General features: G+C 37.5%; 1 protein-coding gene across 10 annotated transcripts in view; it reads right to left on the bottom strand.

The window, feature by feature from the left end:
* LOC120538749 (ryanodine receptor 1-like) overlaps positions 1-20,692 on the bottom strand; it is a 364,839-nt gene that overhangs the window by 155,220 nt on the left and 188,927 nt on the right. For all 10 annotated transcript variants that reach the window (XM_039768185.1, XM_039768186.1, XM_039768187.1 and 7 more), the window contains 5 exons: positions 20,191-20,314; positions 19,991-20,106; positions 11,347-11,414; positions 11,124-11,245; positions 4,990-5,039 (listed from right to left, as the gene is read on the bottom strand). In XM_039768185.1, the coding sequence (XP_039624119.1) occupies positions 4,990-5,039; positions 11,124-11,245; positions 11,347-11,414; positions 19,991-20,106; positions 20,191-20,314 (480 nt within the window). The remainder of the gene's footprint in view (positions 1-4,989; positions 5,040-11,123; positions 11,246-11,346; positions 11,415-19,990; positions 20,107-20,190; positions 20,315-20,692) is intronic.

The following is a 20,692-nucleotide window of genomic DNA, read 5'->3' as shown; positions in this document are numbered from 1 at the left end:
TGCCTCAATTAAGGTCAGTGTTCATGACTCCACCATAAGAAAGAGACTGGGCAAAACGGCCTGCATGGCAGATTTCAAGATGCAAACCACTGTTAAGCAAAAAGAACATCAGGGCTCGTCTCAATTTTGCTAAGAAACATCTCAATGATTGCCAAGACTTTTGGGAAAATACCTTGTGGACCGATGAGACAAAAGTTGAACTTTTTGGAAGGCAAATGTCCCGTTACATCTGGCGTAAAAGGAACACAGCATTTCAGAAAAGAACATCATACCAACAGTAAAATATGGTGGTGGTAGTGTGATGGTCTGGGGTTGTTTTGCTGCTTCAGGACCTGGAAGGCTTGCTGTGATAGATGGAACCATGAATTCTACTGTCTACCAAAAATCCTGAAGGAGAATGTCCGCCATCTGTTCGTCAACTCAAGCTGAAGCGATCTTGGGTGCTGCAACAGGACAATGACCCAAAACACACCAGCAAATCCACCTCTGAATGGCTGAAGAAAAACAAAATGAAGACTTTGGAGTGGCCTAGTCAAAGTTCTGACCTGAATCCAATTGAGATGCTATGGCATGACCTTAAAAAGGCGGTTCATGCTAGAAAACCCTCAAATAAAGCTGAATTACAACAATTCTGCAAAGATGAGTGGGCCAAAATTCCTCCAGAGCGCTGTAAAAGACTCATTGCAAGTTATCGCAAAGGCTTGATTGCAGTTATTGCTGCTAAGGGTGGCCCAACCAGTTATTAGGTTCAGGGGGCAATTACTTTTTCACACAGGGCCATGTAGGGTTTGGATTTTTTCTCCCTAAATAATAAAACCATCATTTAAAAACTGCTTTTTGTGTTTACTTGTGTTATATTTGACTAATGGTTAAATGTGTTTGATGATCAGAAACATTTTGTGTGACAAACATGCAAAAGAATAAGAAATCAGGAAGGGGGCAAATAGTTTTTCACACCACTGTACATTCCCTTTGCTTTGCCAGACTAGCACATTTAACGTATGGTTACTTTTCTCAGCACAGCTTCTAGTTTTGGGTTGTCTTTTGAGCATCAAGGTGACCAGAACGCCACACAACATTCCATATATGGTAATGCATTATGTAATGTTCCTTAATTTATATTGAAAAGGTTTTATGATGAACCTGACATTATATTTGCCACTTTAATTGCTTCTGGACACTGTCTAGACAAGGGAAATGTTATATCAATATAAACATCCAAATTGTTTCCAAAAATTGATCATTGTTGGTCAATGTTGCCCATCTTATATTTATAATTAATGTTAATTCACACATACCCATGTTCAAAAGAAGTCAATTTAACATAAAAAAACTGACACAAAAACTTTTAGAATGTGGGAGAAAAAAACTACAGTACCCAAAAATAAAGATTGGGCAGGCATAGGCAGAACATAAAAAAACTCCACACAAACAAAGTCTGGCCTTTAATCTATTTAAATATTATAAACTGAATTGAACTGAAGTGCAATTAATCACTATAGCAGCATTTTTGCTATACTATTTATACTAAGAATGTTATTAACAAATTTTAATTACCAAAGAAAGAAAAGGACTTTGTGTTGCATAGGTCTGTACAATTTATAGTCTAATTAGACTATAACTTAACTGACTTGCAAACTCTCCCCTGGCAAATTACATGCTAAAACTAGATAGATGAATGTTTTTCAGTGTAAAGTACTCAAAAGCAGAAAATTACTCTGAATCAATCTGTCGATGGTGTGTACCTGTCAAGGAACTTCTGAATATACAACAATAGAACACATATTTTAATAAAACAAAATAAGCCGAACACCATTGTCTTTTTCAAGTGTTGAATGTTAATATCTTAACCTTAAACTCTGATATGTGTTTACTGCAAACCAATGGATAAATTGTGTACGGATTAAACACATTAGAAGTGAATTTAAGCCCTGTATTAATTTAAAACACTGTAGCTTAACCATAAAAAATGAATACATAAAATTACACAAGACCTATATTGTATTTAAAAGAACATGTTCTTTTATAACATGAAAATGTTAGTCTACACATTTATATATCATGCCAATAATGCACCTTTGGACCCCAACATTTTTTCTTCAGCTGTTACATAAAGTTAAGTAAAGCAGCAAAGATCATGCAGAGCTCCATTTGCTCTGTGTTCCTCACATTCCCATAGTACTTTGTCTGCACTATATTCACATGTCTTCAGCTATAATGTACTGGGCATGCAAAGTGGTTGATAAGGTGCTCCAAGCCAAGCCTTACTGTATGCTTGAAGGGGAAGTCATGAAAAAGCCAAGCGAAGCAAAGAGGGCAGAGTAAAACATATGGAGAGCAGCCGAAATAACAATGAGGGTCGCTCTCTGTGATTCCATAGCCTATAAGGAACTGTAAAGATTTAACTATAAAGTCTGCTGTATGGCAAAAAAAGGAAGATGTATGTCTGACAATATTGTATATGATAAATTAATCTGAATATTGCCTTGAATGTGTCATTCAGTTTTCACATTGCTGGTGCAGTGGGGCCAAGAATATTCTAATTTATTTTTTGGAATATTTTCTGGTAAATGCACAATAATGATAGTAATATGCTTTTGTATTTCTTTAAAAATCTCAAATGTTTTCAAAAGAGCACCTCTTTAAAAACCTGGTGAACCATCAAGAAGAGTTCCCAAGATAATTTTGTATTATCTGGTGCACTTTCAGTACCACAAAGTTCCCAAACTGCAGTCTGGTTTATTAAGTGTATATTTGAAATAATCTTAAGGTAGGGGAAGCAGCTAAGGAAGTATATTTCAATCTAAAGGTCTTCCTGTTTAATTTCAACCTATAAGCCACTGCAACCCTAAGCGATCGATTTAACCAGTGATCTGTGATTCTTGCAGTAACAAAAACAAGGATCTGAATTCAATTTTTTGTTTTTTCTAACTAAAATATTGTTTGCCTTGATAATAACAACTTGTTGTAATAAAAAGGCCTGACATTACTTGTCTTGTTTACAGCCTTTGACTAAACAAGGCACTTGAGCAGGTTTTTGACATCAACTCTGTATACACAGTACACTGTACTTAAATAGCACATATACAGTACAGGCCAAACGTTTCGACACACCTTCTCATTCAATGTGTTTTCTTTATTTTCATGACTGAAGGCATCAAAACTCTGAATTAACACATGTGGAGTTATGTACTGAACAAAAAAAGGTGAAATAACTGAAGACATGTTTTATATTCTACTTTCTTCAAAATAGCCACCCTTTGCTCTGATTTCTGCTTTGCACACTCTTGGCATTCTCTCGATGAGCTTCAACAAGTAGTCACCTGAAATAAAACCATTTATAAAACATGTTTTCAGTTATTTCACCTTTTTTTGTTAAGTACATAACTCCACATGTGTTCATTCATAGTTTCGATGCCTTCAGTGAGAATCTACCAATGTAAATGGTCATGGAAATAAAGAAAACACATTGAATGAGGTGTGTCCAAACTTTTGGCCTGTCCTGTATGTATATATAGGATTTATAAAAGTATTAAATTTAAGCTTTAAAAATAATATATAATAAAAAATATTTTAGGATAAAAAATATACTCTGTTGTTGTTCTTTATTTGTAAAACATTTAAGTGTGGTGTTCACTACAGGAAGACAATACATCAGATAACATTTATAACTGTTACTGGTTTTCATACAAAATTACTCAAATTCCTGTTATCCTATACTTACATGTCTTTGTAGACAAGGAACACACATGAAATGCATGTGTTTCAAATAATGATATATTATTCACCCTACACAATTTCCAGACCTGCCTCACACCCAGATAACAGACTTGAACTGGCAGAACTTTTTGTCTGACTTGAGCTGTGTTGGTGGGTGATGGGAGAGCAGGCTGCCTGCTGCCAGTGCTGATTGACACATTTGCAAAACAAAGACACTGATGAGGAGGTGCGAGAGAATTTAAGGTGGCCCGGCATTACACCTTTTTTTTGTAGGCTTCAGAGATTCAAGCATTAAAAAAATATTTATTAGAGTCAAAAATGGATATGCTGAGACTTCAAGAGTTGTGAAAGATGACAGAGGCATTATTAGGATAAAAGTCAACAGTTTCCATGTATTTTATTAATATACATTTCTGGATGTTATTGAATACAATTTTTTTGCTACTAAATAATGTAATAATATATAATAATATATTTCTTTTAAACTATATGTTACTAGAGATATGATCAAGAAATGGTTCCAGAGAAGATTTAAATTCAGGGCTTCCTTTAGCACAACCACATCAGTGTACTCAGTAGATGGACAGACAGCTGTTATGAAACACTGGGTGTCTGTCCCTCTAAACAGTTTATGACTGGAAAAAGGGTGCCTTCTGGTTTTTCTGAGTAAATCTATTTCTTTTCACATCCTAAAAACATGCATGTTTTGGCATAGTGTGAGCATAAATGTTCACTATAGTAACTAGGCAGATTGTGTTATTGCACCTAGAGCTGCAGGGGTAGGTAGGTTCAAGCTGCCATTGACTATGAAGAAGAAAAAACAAGCATAGAAAGTGAACGGAGAGATATTTTTTGCCCAGGTCAACATGTCAGCTACTGTCCAAAGCAGAAAACTGGTTTGTACAGTTTAACAGCTTCCCTTTTAAAGTGTGTTTAACTAAAGTTGTGTGTTTGAGTATAAAAATGCACTGTAGTTGTTAATATATGCAAGCACACTGAGAGCCTGTACTCAGAGATGATCATTATACAGAATGACAATAAATGCATACCAAGATTCCTTGTTAATTATCAGTGAGACAGATCTTTCTTAGGGAAAGGCTCCTTAATAAAATGATAAGTACAGAGTTACAAAAAAGGGACTGATTTTTGCACTTAGGCATCACAGAGAGCGACCACCCATGTACAGTAGGCAAGGGAGCATGACTGTTTGAGTGCCTATGTCTGTAGGGGTGTGAGGGCTGGCTGCAGCACACCATGCAGGGTCCTTACCAAACAGAGAGACTCGGTGCCGCACCAGAGCTGCCAACTTACAGAAGATACTAAAAGCAGAGAGGGGAGAAAACAGATGAAAAGCAAATGTAGAAAAGAAATAAACAAAAAGACAAAACAGAAAGGTTTGAGCATTTTTGGTAACAGTGAGCTGTGTATTTTTAGGTGTGTTCAGAACAAAGGTGTCAGGTGCTACATTCCCAATGTAACTTTCCAGAAAGAGCTGAGCTGGCCAGGTTGAATTCGGAATATACCTCTTGTTTTATGCCTGGCTGATTAATTTAAATTCTGACTTATAATTACATTACAAATGGAAAAAAAAAAAAAGAAAACAAAAACCCTGGGATTTTTTTACACTCTATTTTGGTCCAGTGAAGATGATTTGCAGGCCTTGTTTTCTGATTTTCTTTGCCATCAGTTAAAATGACAGCACAGAAAATAATAGGTTCTAAAATTACTCAGAACCCTCACCTACCAAAAATGTTTCTGGAGAGGAAGATTCATAAGAAATTTTACTGGCAAATCTTTAATAAGGTAAATTGCATTTTTTTTTATTTCTTCTTTGCAAAATAGCTTAGTCTCTTTTAAGCCAATTGAGATCACTGATGGATTTTCAAACCTCTGCCTTACATTTTGATTTGTTGAAATAAAGTCTTTGTCTAGGTTGTAGACAAAGGTTAGATTTTTTATTTTAATTAGTAGTGAATTTTTTCTAGTGTATGATTTTTAATGTCATTGTGCTGAACTATTTAGCACTGCTGCCTCTTGGATTCAGCATTCTGGGTTCAAAATTCCTCTTCAATTAATTTGCCTGTGTGGAGTTTGCACCATCTCCCTAGTTCTGCCTAGGATTGCCACCAGATACTCTTCTTTCATTCCCACATTTCCATGATGAGAGTGACAGGCTGACAGATGATTCCAAATTTGAGGTATGAGAGATGAACTGTGCATGATTGGGCCATTTAATGGATTATAGTCCAGTACAGGGCTGGATTCTGTCTTGCACCCAGCGCTGCTAGGAACATATTTGGTTCCCCATGACCCTGAATTGGATTAAGAGTGGGCTTGAGAATTTTAAATTGTTCTGCACACTTACATTTTGCTTTTTGTTAATCCAAACAAAAAATTATTGGCTATTTTACAAGTCAGCATGAATACAGGGGAAACACTTTTAAAATCTGGGAGATTTTTTTTTAGCTTGCAGACTCATAAATGGCAGCATTCCTACTGCAAAATAAGTGGTTTCTTATACTATGTTTATATTTCATTATCTTCTAATAATAAATTAATCACAAAGTGAGTGAGTATCTATGACTTCCAAAACTAAGAAGGTGTCAAATCAAAAGTCTGAGTAAGCATTTTAAAAATGCAGTAAAATAAATGTCAGTAACATTTCATGTACATACATATAAATATATACACACACACAGAGAAACACTATCGGTCAAATGTAATTTTCACAGTCCTTGTTCTAGGAACAAGTAATGGGTTCACAACTTACAGCTTTTCTGCAGCAATAGCACTTAATTAATCATTGATAGCCCTTGATGCAAACGAAGTTTATAAGTGTCACAACATTTGTTAATTACTTACAAACCCTCTCTGTCTGTATAAAATCAGTGCTGAAACAAACTTTGTTGCTATACCCTCTGAAGCATTATTCGGACAATACGACAGTATGAGAAGCAGTATATCGCTATTATAATTTTGCAAGGGAAAAGGCAATTAACAGACGATGAAAGATAGACAATTATCATCCTTTCAAAGTCTTTTCTTTAAAGAAATTGCAAAGAAAGTCAATGTGTCAGCAAGTACAGTTTCCTATGCCGCCAAAAAGAATTTAGAAACTAGAGGAGGGCCTGACAGGAACCAGTTTGGCAGTCCCAAAGCCACAACAGAATCGGATGACAAATTTCTCAGAATCATCAGCTTGTATGATAGATGCGCACTATTGTTCTGCAACTTTTGACCGGTAGTATGATTGTGTGTGTGTGTCTGTGTGTGTGTGTGCGTGCGTGTGTGTATAAAAATAACCAGACACACAAACTCAGGAAGTGCTTGACAGGTCTTAGTGGAGCCTGAGGGTGAGGGTGAGGGTTTGGGTGCAATACAGTCCTTAAACTCCTTTCCCTCTTAAAATGGAGGTAGCTGGACAAAGGACCACTGATATCACTTCCGCACCATGCATGGAATTCACACCTTTTACAGTCATTCTACTATATAATGAAGACAGATGCTGAAAGTTCCCATTTACTTTAGAATTAGCTTCAGACAACGATTGACCTCTCCTACATAAAGAAGCTTCTTTAAGATGCCAATAGCTCTTTTTCAGTCTGAGGTCTTAGTGATTAGAGATTCACATATGTTTGTTTATCATGTAGTGAACTGACTTCCACTAAAAGTGGTTTTACAAAACTAAAGCCTAACTCTCTTTTTGATTCCACTTCTTTTATTACAATAATTGCTCTGTATACTTTTTTCCTGCATGTATGTCTTGTGTGTGCCTTTGTTAGTACTGGATTACTGTCAATTGTTCTAAAGCAGTCATGCAATTAAGAATGTCACTGTGACATTTACACTATATACTATGTATACAGGATAGTAAACTTGAAATTGAATTTATACAAAATATCAGGAACAATAGGCAGAGAACAAAGACAGCACGGAGGAGGGTTAGATGATTCATTACATATTTAACACCACTTAATACATATATTCTTGACAGTTCTGTGCTGTTCCATTAAACAAAAACTATTAATTTCAATGACCAGATTTTCAGTCGTATTTACTAAGGACCCGAGTCTTGTGATGTTAACTTACTCATTTTCCCCAAGATTTAATGTACAGCCCTCAGGCAGTGCTCATTTACCTTTGTGACTCCTTCACTCTTCTTATGTCTGTGATGTTGAAATTAATGGTAACATTTAAAATACACTTTCCTGTCCCTTACACTTTATTTAACACAAACAGTAACCGTATTCTCTTCTTTTTATAGTGCTGATCCTGAATCAATCATATTGCCAGCTTTTCCTATCAATCTATTCCCAGTTCCCCTGCAATTTTTCACGTATAAAATGCGGCAATGTGCTACCATTGCATGCTCACAGCCAAATAATTTTGTATTTTTCATGTTTACTTTGAATAGCACTCATATCTACTTTTTAAATCAAGTTACGATGGTGTCTTTTTTTTTTTTTTAATTTGCTATATGAAACAAAAACCTAGTAACTGAACCTTCCCCTAGGTTTTCATGGCTGCAACTTGGTACAATTTATTTGTGCTTTCTTTTATCAATATTGATTTCTCTTTTCACATGTTTTTCAGGACTTCATGTTAAAAATATACTCAAAACATGTTTTAACTACTATCTGGCTTTTTGTGGTAAGTATAAGTGTCTCGAGGATAACATGCAATATTAGGATTTTGCAAAGCATATCATATAGTGCAGAGCTTAAACAGGTTCGTTGCAATCTTGTTACCATAGGTTCTTCCAGTTAGTTTCAGAGTCTCTGAGATGTTGTCTGGCAAGCTCTAAAGGGATACTAGTGTCATTTTTTTCCCCAACAGTGGTTAAGTTTTAACACTATATTATGAAACATTCTAACTCATATTTTGGCTAAGGACTATTTTTTATTACTTTATACCAGTCTTATGCCTCGTTGTTCCTTCTGATTAGTTCCCTTATTATCCAAATTCCGTTCCATGTTTTGTCTATTTATGCAGATATTCACAACTGTGAAAAATCTTAGTTTCTTCATAACAGACAATACTTTCTTTTTTTTTTTTTTCTCCATATGTAGTACGAGAGTCTGGCATATGAAGGATTGATACATAATCCATGGTTGTTGCTATCCTTGTCCACAGTTCTACCTGGATGGGCTCTGACCCATGCAACCCTGAATTTAAAAAAGGATATAGAGAGTGGATGAATATATAGTAATTTTTATTTCTCTGACCTTAATTCAGCTCTGCTTCAGATATTCTGGTGTATAGGATTGGAAATTTCTAAAAAACCTTTTTTATCATAAAATGGCATTAATCACATCACTTCAGGGTAACAGGGCAATAGAGCATCTATTTCAGCAGCATAAGGCAAAAGACAGGAACCAGATCTAGACAAGGCACCATTCCAATGCACACACCCCATCAATATAGAATCACTAATCAGAACAATATGCACTTCTTTGTGAAAATCATACAGACACTTGCAGAACATGGAAAACTAAACAATCCCAAGAAACAGAGGTGGGAATTGAAGCTGGAATGCTGGATCCATTACGAAACAGCTTTAAGGACTGAACTAGGATGCACTACAAGTTTATTTTAACATGAATGCAAATTAACTATTAATTTAATCATCCATCCATTATCCAACCCGCTATATACTAACTACAGGGTCACGGGGGTCTGCTGGAGCCAATCCCAGCCAACACAGGGCACAAGGCAGAAAACAAACCCCAGGCGGGGTGCCAGCCTACCGCAGGGCACACACACCCACACACCAAGCACAATTTAGGATCGCCAATGCACCTAACCTGCATCTAACCTGCATGTCTTTGGACTGTGGGAGGAAACCCACGCAGACATGGGGAGAACATGTAAACTCCACGCAGGGAGGACCTGGGAAGCGAATCATAATTGTCTCCTTACTGCGAGACAGCAACGCTACCACTGTGCCACCGTGCCGCCCTTAATTTAATCAAGTTAATTTTATGACAGTATGTTATATATGTTATAGGAAAGGTACTGATTACTTTGGAACCCATTGTTTTCTCTTTTTACATCATCTGTAAATGCAAAATTTTTATGCTTTAGCATTACAGATTTTTAGATTAATTAATAGCAAAAAATGTAATTACTTATAGCACGACAAAATGGAGTTTTAATGAGGTAAGTGAAGATCAGTTCTGGGTTTTGATATTCAGTTTCCTATTACATGAGAAATGTTGAGTAACACAGTTTTATATGGATCAGAGGAACTTTATAGATCTGGAAAAATAGACAACATATATAATATTTTTCATAAGCACTCGGGCCTTTTGAGGAAATTCGGGATAAAACTGTTTGAATCAGGCATATTGCATATGCAAGTCTCCTGTAATGACAAGCCTTCTAAATTAGTTATACCTCAGATGAACTAGGCACCTTGCCATAGGTGGAAATGGCCCTATCACTAGAAATATATTTTAGATGCAGACATGAAGGCTGGTTATGTCAGCTTATGGACCAAATCAGTGGGGGCATCACAAAGAGCAGACATCCATCTCATATATTCCTCTTCCTTGGATATTCATTTCTCATTTGCTGTCTGGGCTATAGTTATAAAAATATGTGGAAACTTTTTCTGGTTACCCACAAGCAGGACTGTCAGCTAGTCAGTTATTTATAACTAATAATCAATGCTAGAAATAGCTTTTAGCTACTTAACTAATCTAACCAGTGAAAAGTGAAAACACATTTATACGTAAGACGAATTAAATACATTAGCTATGCAGTTAACAAACTCCTGTAGAAAAAAACTTCCAATTATACCTCCAAAAAGACTGGCCAATCCTGGTATACAGTAGTTAAACATATGTATAGCTATACCGTCCATGTTTCTTGTTTAATTGTTCAAGCCATGGAAATATTTCATGGCTACAACTAAAACAACAACCCTCAGCTCGTCTATGTGTCATGCATCTTCACCGTTTTTGTAGTTTAGGAATTGGGGTAGCAGAATAGTAAAGTGAGAATGAGCGCAATGTTTAGATATGAAGCAAGTTAAAAAGGTGATGACTCAAAAGAAGAAAGGTTACACATTCTGTTAGCAACAAATCCCGATTGAAGATTATGAACTATCCATGCAGTTTCACAGCTATATGTTTTATTTATTTTTTACATACATTTGCATCCACTTCTAAAGCATTACATACTGCTATGAAAAGCAAAAATTATTTTTATTTTTATTTCTGTAATCTGAAATGTCTTCACTCTGTTTTCCAAATAATTTTGTTAAGCTACACTATACTAAAGATACAATACATTGGGATATGTCTGCACCAACACTCTATATGAGTCAAGCTTATTGTTTTCCCTGAAATCATAATGGTTTATGATCTATGAGAGACATATGTGTAAATGCATTTTCTTACCTTGCAATCATCTCTTTTTCTTTGTTGGATGAATGACCGCCACTACCCAGAACCTTGGCTGGGGTGGACAGGAAGTAGAGACAGTGGTTCTTGAAGTATTGGTTAATAACTGGTAGTAAGATCTAAAGAGATATTTTTTCAATACATATAGGGTTAGATAAATCATAAGGTTTGCTTTGAGTAACTGGCTTCAACAAATTGCAATCACGGAAAAGGAAGGAACCTTTGCGAAGAACTTGATTTCCTGCTCATGTGGTGATTTTTCAACCCTCCCGCTGCTCACAACGGCTTCTGTAAGGAGAAAGCACAATACAAAATAAGAGTTTTTAGATAGATAGATAGATAGATAGATAGATAGATAGATAGATAGATAGATAGATAGATAGATAGATAGATAGATAGATAGATAGATAGATAGATAGATAGATAGATAGATAGATAGATAGATAGATAGATACTTTATTAATCCCAAGGGGAAATTATTATTGTGGTTAAAAAAGAATGAGAAATCAGGAGAATTCAAACTCAGCAAAAGGCTAATTACAATGTTTTAAACTGTTTCCACATGTTGTAGTTATTTCCCTTTCTTCTTGCACACTTTTCCATTCATAGACTCTACGTAACATCTCCCCTCATTCCATTGTAGACACCAGCATCTAATATTGTACTAGATTAAACTCATTATTCAGAGCCACAGGATCTCTCAATTTATATTACCAATCCAAATATACTAATTGATTTGTAAAAATCAGGTAGTAAACCTGTAAATAACATTGTATGCCTGAGGTCAGTGTGGATGATAAATATAAATATTTAAGAGGCAATAAACATACAACCGTAGTTTTCAATGTTAAAAATTGCAAAAAAACAAAGTATTTTTAGTTAATTTAAATATCTATCTACTCTATAATAAAGCAATAAAGTCTGTGTGTCCAGTCCCTCTAAGCAATCTGATTGATAAGTTTGGCTTAGTGCGATTGGTCAGTTTGGCTTTGGTGACAAAACGAAAGAGGAAGTGTGAGATATACAAGGGGAAACAACACTGGAGGCACTCGGAGAGTCGGCTTCAAACATGGCAAGTATAAAACCAGAGAGGACACCCCGAAAATAATGACAGAGTCTGGGAAGCAGCCTTTATGGGAATGTGCTTGAGAAAGGGAATGCCAATAAAGAAACCTTCACACACACACACTCTACTGAGGAAAGAATCTAAAAGTGCACATAGGGCAAAAGATAGCAAATACTTTAAAATAATTTTATTACATGTCTTTGACAGATAGCATTGCTAGTATCTAATACATCAGTAAGAATTTTTATTTTCAACAATGTTTTTAAGAGTTTGCATGATGGCACAATTGGTAGTGATGCAACTTCAATGCTCCCTGAACTTCTGCTGGATTCCTTGCCTCCTCTTTTGCATATTCTTATATTTTCAAAGGTTTTTTCCACCAGCTTTAATTTTCTCCTAAATATGTTCAGGTTATTTTAACTGGCATCTAAATCCTTCCAAGATTAAATCTATTGGGCAAAGGATGCTGCTGCTGACATGGGCTTAGTCCTCACCATCTTCAGTTGGACAAAGCAGATATAGGTAATTGATGGATAAACAGTATTTTTAAATGCCTTGAAAATTGTAATTACTCTATGAGCTTAAAAACAATTTATTTTATTTTTACTTTTTTATAGGAATGTAAAACAGGCAAAAAAAAAACAGGATTATATAAATTGTAACCTGTTATAGACTGTTCATGCATTACCACTCAGTGCCATTGGTACATGTCTGGACTTTTTATGACATTATGAAGTAAAATTTGGGTTCAAAAGAGGAATTAATGTAATTAAGTAATCATCAAGAAAAAAAAACATATCTTTTCTATTAGAGTTACTGACTAAATGTACAATTGGAATATGTGTGAAAAACTAAAGTAGCCTGAGAAAAACTCATTGAGATATGATAATATATGCTAATTCATCATATACAATGATGGCATTCTAATCCAGGAATCTAGTGCTATAACAAAGCAGTACTAACCACTCTGACACTTTAATAGAGCAAGGCAGGGGCAAAAAGTAGATGCAGAATGTAGTCCATAAGTAAATAACCCACATCATAGCGCTGAACAGTTAAAAGTAACAGTGATTCCTTAGTGAGAAGATGTTAAGGCATATCTACTGTATAATAAACCATTAAGATCTATGCATTCAATCCCTATGAGCAATCTGATTGGTCAATTTGGCTTTGGTGACAAGATGAAAGATGAAGCGCGAGATGCACGAGGAGTAAAGGCATATGAAGAATGCTGAGAGAGTTACCTTCAATGAAGGCAAGTATACAACCAGCCAGAAAATGAAGAAAAAGGAGCACCAGTTAAGAGAAATTCACACACACAAAAATAGAGGAAAAGCGCCAAAGGTACACGCAGGGCAAATATAGCAATTATTATTTAATTATTCTATTACCTGTCTTCAACAGGTACCATGGCTAGTAAAGAATAATTGGATAGAGCACCAAACAGCTCATGTACAGTTAAGCGTTAGCAAAATTAAAAAGTGAGGAGAAATGTGTTGGTTCATCAGGAATAGAATATTTAATTTAATTACAGGTAGGATGGGGCTTGGCAGTATGTAGGGAAACATCCAGTGAGGGAGCGCCAATCGGGTGCACTGGGCGGTAAAATCAGAAAAGAGAATAAGTAAACAACTAGCAGCAGCTAGAATTCTGTAAGAGAGTTTTCTTAGTAAGAAAGAGAGTGTCTAAAACAATTTTACTTGTTAGAACAGTTCCTAGCAATTAGGAAAATCAGAGAAATTAAGAGAATGACAGCATAAGGGTTCATTAATAGGAAGGAATACAACCGGTGTAAGCAGAGAGTGTCAAAGTAAGGAAGTAAAAAGAGGGTTGCAAAGTTAGAAAAACAGACAGAGAAAAAGTAAAGTTTAATAACTTCATAGAAAGACACATATCAGGCAGTCAAGTGGGACAATATTACAGGAACAACAGGGGTACCAAAAGGAGATAAATGACTGAAGTAGTTCTGTAATCTATTAATTTATTCATTTTAATAAACAATTTAAATGTAGTAAAAAGGACTGTACAACAGTAATTCAAAGCCAAATTTTAAAAATGATGCCAGTGAAATTCAATTCCTCTTGGATGTTGGACTATTTAAAGAATGGCCTGGAAGTCTTAGTGCTCCTTGAAAGTTATGTCAGCAGGATATTATTATACCCTGTAATTCCCAGGTGGGTTATATGAAGGATAATTTTTATAATGACCTGTGTTATAAACCGTTCAAATGCAAATTTCACATATTTGATATGTGTGTGATAGCTTATCGAGTTGGACTTATGGAGTCTTTTATTACATTTGCTACACTAAAACTTTCCAGACTTGTATGTCGGGATGTGGTCTGATTTATTTTTCAGATCCTAGACATGGAAAAGTCCTCTGTTAGTGGACAAGCCACAACAATAGGTCAATCCTCAAGGTAATTTTTTTCATCAGAGTAGATATCATATTTAGGATCCTCTTAAAAACGGTGCTGTTGTCTAAGATGTGCACACAGACCTTTACAGCAGTAAATAAATCACTCACTATGAATACCCGCAGGCCAACCATACATAGTGTGACAATAATGAAGGTTGTATGAGGAGTGTGGCACACATCCTTTTATAAGTTTGCAACTATCATTTCTAGAGTCATACATTGCAAGACTACATGGATGGAAAGGTGTAACTAGAATCAAAAACACAGCTTTCATTTCCAAGGTTTTGCAAATATATGGAGTACTAGCAAAATACCCGTGCTTCGCAGCGGAGTAGTGTGTTAAAGAAGTAATGAAAAAGAAAAGGAAACATTTTGAAAATAACGTAACATGATTGTCAATGTAATTGTTTTGTCACTGTTGTGAGTGATGAGTGTTGCTGTCATATATATACATATACACATATACAAATATATATATATATATACACACACACATATATACATACATATATACATATATATATATATATATATATATATATATATATATATATATATATATATATATATATATATATATATATATATATATATATATATACATACATTGTGGATATACAGTAGGTTGCGCTAGTGCTCCCTTGAACCCTCAGGGATGACTCCAAACACCAGGTAAAAGTCCAATACATTTTATTATTTTCTACAGTGCACCAAGCACCTTCCACACTACTCATAAACTCACACAATAAACCACTTTACTCCCAAAACACTATCCACTTCTCCTCGCCCAGACACTTTGCTCCTCTCCCTCCCAGCACAGCTCAGTGTCTGGACTGAGGCACCGTACTTTTATAGCCCCTGACCCGGAGGTGTTCCTGTCCCAACAGTCCACAGTTCCTTATTCCTTCCGGGTCAGGGCAAACTGTCCTTTTCTTCAACCCGGGAGCACGTCGTTCCTTCTTGTCACATGACCGTGACGTACTCCCGGGTTATAGGGCACACAAGAGCCCATGAGCCCCCCTACAGCGACTCCCGGTGGTCCCCAAGGTATCCAGCAGGGCTGTGTAAAAACACTACATAGTCCATAAGGCCCTGCTGGAACTCGGGGTACGATCCTGCTGTCGGGAGAGTTCCTCCTGGCGGCCTGGGGGTGCGGACCAGCATGGGAAGCCGGCAGTCCTCCACAACATATATACACATACATATACATATATATATATACATATCTACATATACACACATACATATACATACACACACATATATAAACATATATATACATATACATACATATCTACATATATACATATAAACACACATATATCTCTGACTCCCAAATGGGCCTGCGGAGGTCCGCAGGGTCTTGATGGCCCGCGGTCGGCGGGAGGGGACAAGGGGAGTTCAAGTCCACCGAAAGCATAAACTTTTCTTGGGCTGTAGAGGAGTTGAAACATGTTCTTCTTCCTCTGCAGCCCTTAGTTAAGGTTTTTCAGGTCCTGCAGGAGACGGAGGAGGACGTGGACAGGATGATCGGTGCCCTGATGGCAGCCGTTGTTAAATGGCTGGAGACATGGGGGGCGTCAGCCTCCTGCATGCAGGACACAGCGGTTCAGGTAGGTGAAGCCTGGGCCATAGAGGAAAGGGGGCGGAGCGCAACGGCTGCGGTTATGATCAATGCTGCTTGCCATGCTGCCTCGCCCACTACACAAGACGCCACCGTGTGGACCAACACTGTGGCGGAGGAACGTGGAGGAACGCGGAGGAACCTGACCTATCAATCAGGTTCGTATATGTAGGATGTGTTGTGTTCAAGTTATATTCCATGTTTGTGAATCGTTGTAAAGATAACAGGTTTCATTCATCGATTCATTTCTTACTGCATCAATAAACAGCTCATCTTCCTCTTTATCTGAGACGTGACACACTGCATGCACGGGTTTTTTTTTACACTGTCTTCCTTTAGCGGGGCATTGACTTTTTCCACCGTGTGCTTTGTTTCCGCAGTAGCTGCACTTATGAATATGTTTGTATGTGTCACACGCTTCATATTTTTTTGCTGCCTTCTCAATTGTGGAATTCGGTTTTTGTTCAGCACTCGTTGGAACTGTTGCTTTTTGTCTGTGCACTGCGTCAGTTCACGTGAGCCGCTCGGTGTACATGCATCGAAGGTTCCCAGCTGTGCTGGTGCAATCTCGTGCGATGTCCACGGCTGTATTTAATGTTAGCTAAGACCCGGCACTTAAAAGTTTCTCTTGCAGTTTCGCTGAGTTTGTGCCAAACACCACCCTGACCATCTCATCTTCATCTGCATAAGCACAGTCCTTCACCCGTGAATATTTAGAGGCAGTGTTTCTATTGGATTGCCGCTGACGGACAGCCTTATATGGGCAGGCACTAAATTACGTTAGAGGCGTAACTCCGCCTCCCACGGCCATCGAGCAGAAGTCTATTAGAGTATATGGACGAAAAAATAGGTTCCAGTTATGACCATTACGCGTAGAATTTCGAAATGAAACCTGCCCAACTTTTGTAAGTAAGCTGTAAGGAATGAGCCTGCCAAATTTCAGCCTTCTACCTACGGGAAGTTGGAGTTAGTGATGAGTCAGTGAGTGAGTGAGTAAGTGAGTGAGTGAGTGAGTGAGTGAGTGAGTGAGTGAGTGAGTGAGTGAGTGAGTGAGTGAGTGAGTGAGTGAGTGAGTAAGTCAGTCAGTGAGTGAGTGAGTCAGTGAGGGCTTTGCCTTTTATTAGTATAGATAAGGACAAAATTACTCCAAAAAATAACTTTGGAAACAAGGTGTTTTCAAAGCGAAACATGAGGGTGACCTGAGGTCCCTGTTACTAGTCCTATGAACTTACCAGTGGCAGGTTTGTAAACTGGCACATACCTATCTCTTAGGTGCCCACTTATGGGCTGACAAGACGTTGGAGTGGATTAAGCTCTGTTTTTATTGGTCAGGAATAAATGAAGAGGTCCGCCTTTTCTGTACTTCCTGTCTGGAATATCAGTCATATCAGATTCCCAGGAGGGACCGAGCTCTTTAAATTCCTCTTCCCCTAATTGATCTTCCCTTTGAAAGAGTCAGTATTGACCTTGTAGGTCCTTTACAACCCTCTGCCTGAGAACACAAGTATATTTTAGTCATCATGGATTATGCTACCCTGAAGCCATTCCCTTGCATACATCAACATCAAAACACACTGCACAGGAATAAGTCTTTGTGCGAGTCGGGATCCCTAAAGAAGTCTTAACAGACAAGGGGACACACTTTATCTAGGAGACATTCAGGGAAGTTGCTAAGTTATTCCTCTCTCGGAAAGCCCTGTTACTTTTCATTCAAAAAGTCACCTCAACCTAATTTGTCTGCTTCTTACAACAGGAACTGGAAACAGTGATCCTCTCTGTTCCCGAGGCAGTGAGCGAACAATCCAGGTCGAACCTCTCTGATTGAAAATGACATAATCACCGATCCGGGGTTAATCATTTGGGAACATCCTTATTGACTCCCAGAGAAAAAAAGAGCAGAAGTAGAGCTGGAAATCAAGTGTATGTTGGAACTGGGTGTAACTGAAAAAGGGCCATAGCCCATGGTCCAACCCTATTGTCTTGGTCTCTAAGCCTGATAGGACTTGGTTGTTCTGTAATGACTTCCGAAGTTTCAATCAGGTTTCTAAATTCGATGCTAATCTGATCACTCTAGATATGACAAAAGGGTACTGGCAAAGAAGACTGAGTTTAGCAGCCCAAGTGGGCACTGGCAGAATAGGGTCCTTCCATTTGGTCTGCACGGGGCTCCAGCAATGTTCCAGCATCTGGTGGATGGACTGCTTCAACCTCACAGTTCCTGTTGTCCCACCTAACTGGATGAAATTGGAGGATCACTCACTCCAGATCTGAGCTGTCCTCCTAACACTCTGTAAAGCTGGCCTTAAAATAAACCCCAAGAAATATTTCTTTGGATTATCTGAGGCAACATATTTAGACTTTCTAGAGGGTGGGGGGGGACAGTTAGGGCACAGTGCTCAAAATTTGATGCAATTTGGAAGTGGCCCCATCCAATAAACAAGAAAAAGGCCTAAGTCTTTCTCGGACTGGCAAGCTACTACCGCTGGTATCTTTCTCGGTTTTCCAAGACAGCGGCACCCTTATCTGATTTGATGATTTGACAAAGAAACAGGCTCCTTATAATGTAGTATGGGATGATAAGGCTGAGATTCCATTAAGTGACTTGAAACAGGCCTTTATGTCAGCACATTTGTTGAAAATTCCTAACTTTTCTCTACTTTTTATTCACCAGACCAACACTTCGGACGCAGGACTTGGTGCTGTGCTGCGCCACAGCGTCAATGGTACTGAACACCCTGTGATGTTGCTGAGCAGGAAACTGCTAGACCGGGCGGCGAGGTATACGATGGTGGAACGCGAAGCCCTTGTGATTAGATGTGTACTGAGGTACTACATACTGGTAGTGGATGGCCATGCATATGGACTCGAACCCACAGGTCACACAGTGGTTTTTAGACCTTCAGCCCCATAGATTCAAGGTCATTTATCCATCTATGAATTACGATGCCCTTTCTCATGTTTACGACCTCTCGGTTTGGGGTACCTGACCCGATGGGTCTGGGCTGAGGGGCGGTCATATCACACACATTCACGTAGGGGTCAGCCAAAGGGTTTAATGTAGGTTGATCAAATGGAAGAAAATGGTTGGTAATGAGTATTAATGCTTTTCTCTTCTTCCTACAAACCTACAGAAGAATAACCCATTCTCTCTAAATACTTCCGTCCCATCCTGATGACCTCACTTCCATCCAACCATGATGACATCACTTCTGTCCCACCTGATGGCTTCACTATTTCCTGCCACCTTCCTCTAAAAACCATCCATTAACTAATTTTCTTGTCTTGTGTTGTTTACAGCAATTTAAAGATCACTACCAGTCTTTTAAGGGTACTCCTGACTTAACAATATACGGGGAGGATCCCCAAACCTTTTTTTGTGTATGTTTTGCCTTATTACATTGTTTATTGGCTATGTTAATTACATTCTTTTCTTACCCATGTGCGTTTTCTTCTACTACTTCCAAAATTTAAAGACAAGTAAATTAGGTTAATTAAATTGGTCATGTCCTTAAAGGTGTTTTAAGGTCGATTGTTATGTCATCCAGATATTTGGGTAATTAATGCAGATCACTGAAAACAGACTATAAACAGAAAACCTGCAAAGTAAAAATTACTCCACCAAAATGCAGTTTACAAAGCACTTAAGACACAGCAGGAGTTAGTTGATCAAGCCTTACAGGACTGGCAAAGATCATGTATAATTTGTTAAAGAATACAGTTGCTCTCAATCTTATTTCCGACAATCTTATTTCTCACCTAGGTGGGCAATAAATTCTTGTGCTATATCCATCCACTTAAGCAGTTTTTGCAGGAAACCATAGGCAAAACGCTTCTCGATAGAAGAGGTATCCAGTTCCATGTCCTTTAAGCCCCTTTTAAAGAGATACATTAAAAAATTAAATAAGATCTATATACTAATGTTTTAGATTACTAAGTATTGTTATTAGACAGTTTACCTAGTTACAGCGTAGCCATTCAACTGCAAAAACTTTAGAAGTTCATGGGCCTTCTCCCGATCTCGAGCTTTTTCTTTAGCTGTCAGGGTGTCATAGGGTACAAGCAATGGGTGTGTACCTCCACCTACAAGAAGATAAGATTACACATCAAGCAAAGTAAACACAAAACCACTCACAAAACTTGGACTGAAGATATGGTTGCATGAAAGCAAGACTGAACAAGCCTAAAAATTTGGTATAAATGACCTAAGCTGTTTGTAAAACTTCAAGGAGGACAATACAAAAAACACTGCTTTTTCACACCATATGAACAAAGTTTTAGTGTTAAAATAGTTTTGCATGAGAAATGAGAACTTCATAGATGGTTGTACTACTGCTATCATTACACTTTAAAAATATAATGTTACAGTACAGCTGAATAAATACATTTTCTCATTTGCATGTTTAGCATGAAAACTCAAGCTGCTCCATACAGCCCTTGGAAAGAAATGCTGTTAGAATT

This window comes from Polypterus senegalus, chromosome 11, assembly GCF_016835505.1.
Source record: "Polypterus senegalus isolate Bchr_013 chromosome 11, ASM1683550v1, whole genome shotgun sequence".
NCBI classification, from domain to species: domain Eukaryota; kingdom Metazoa; phylum Chordata; class Cladistia; order Polypteriformes; family Polypteridae; genus Polypterus; species Polypterus senegalus.
The sequence above is the reverse complement of the archived record's forward strand: the minus strand, read 5'-3'. Positions and strand labels throughout refer to the sequence as shown.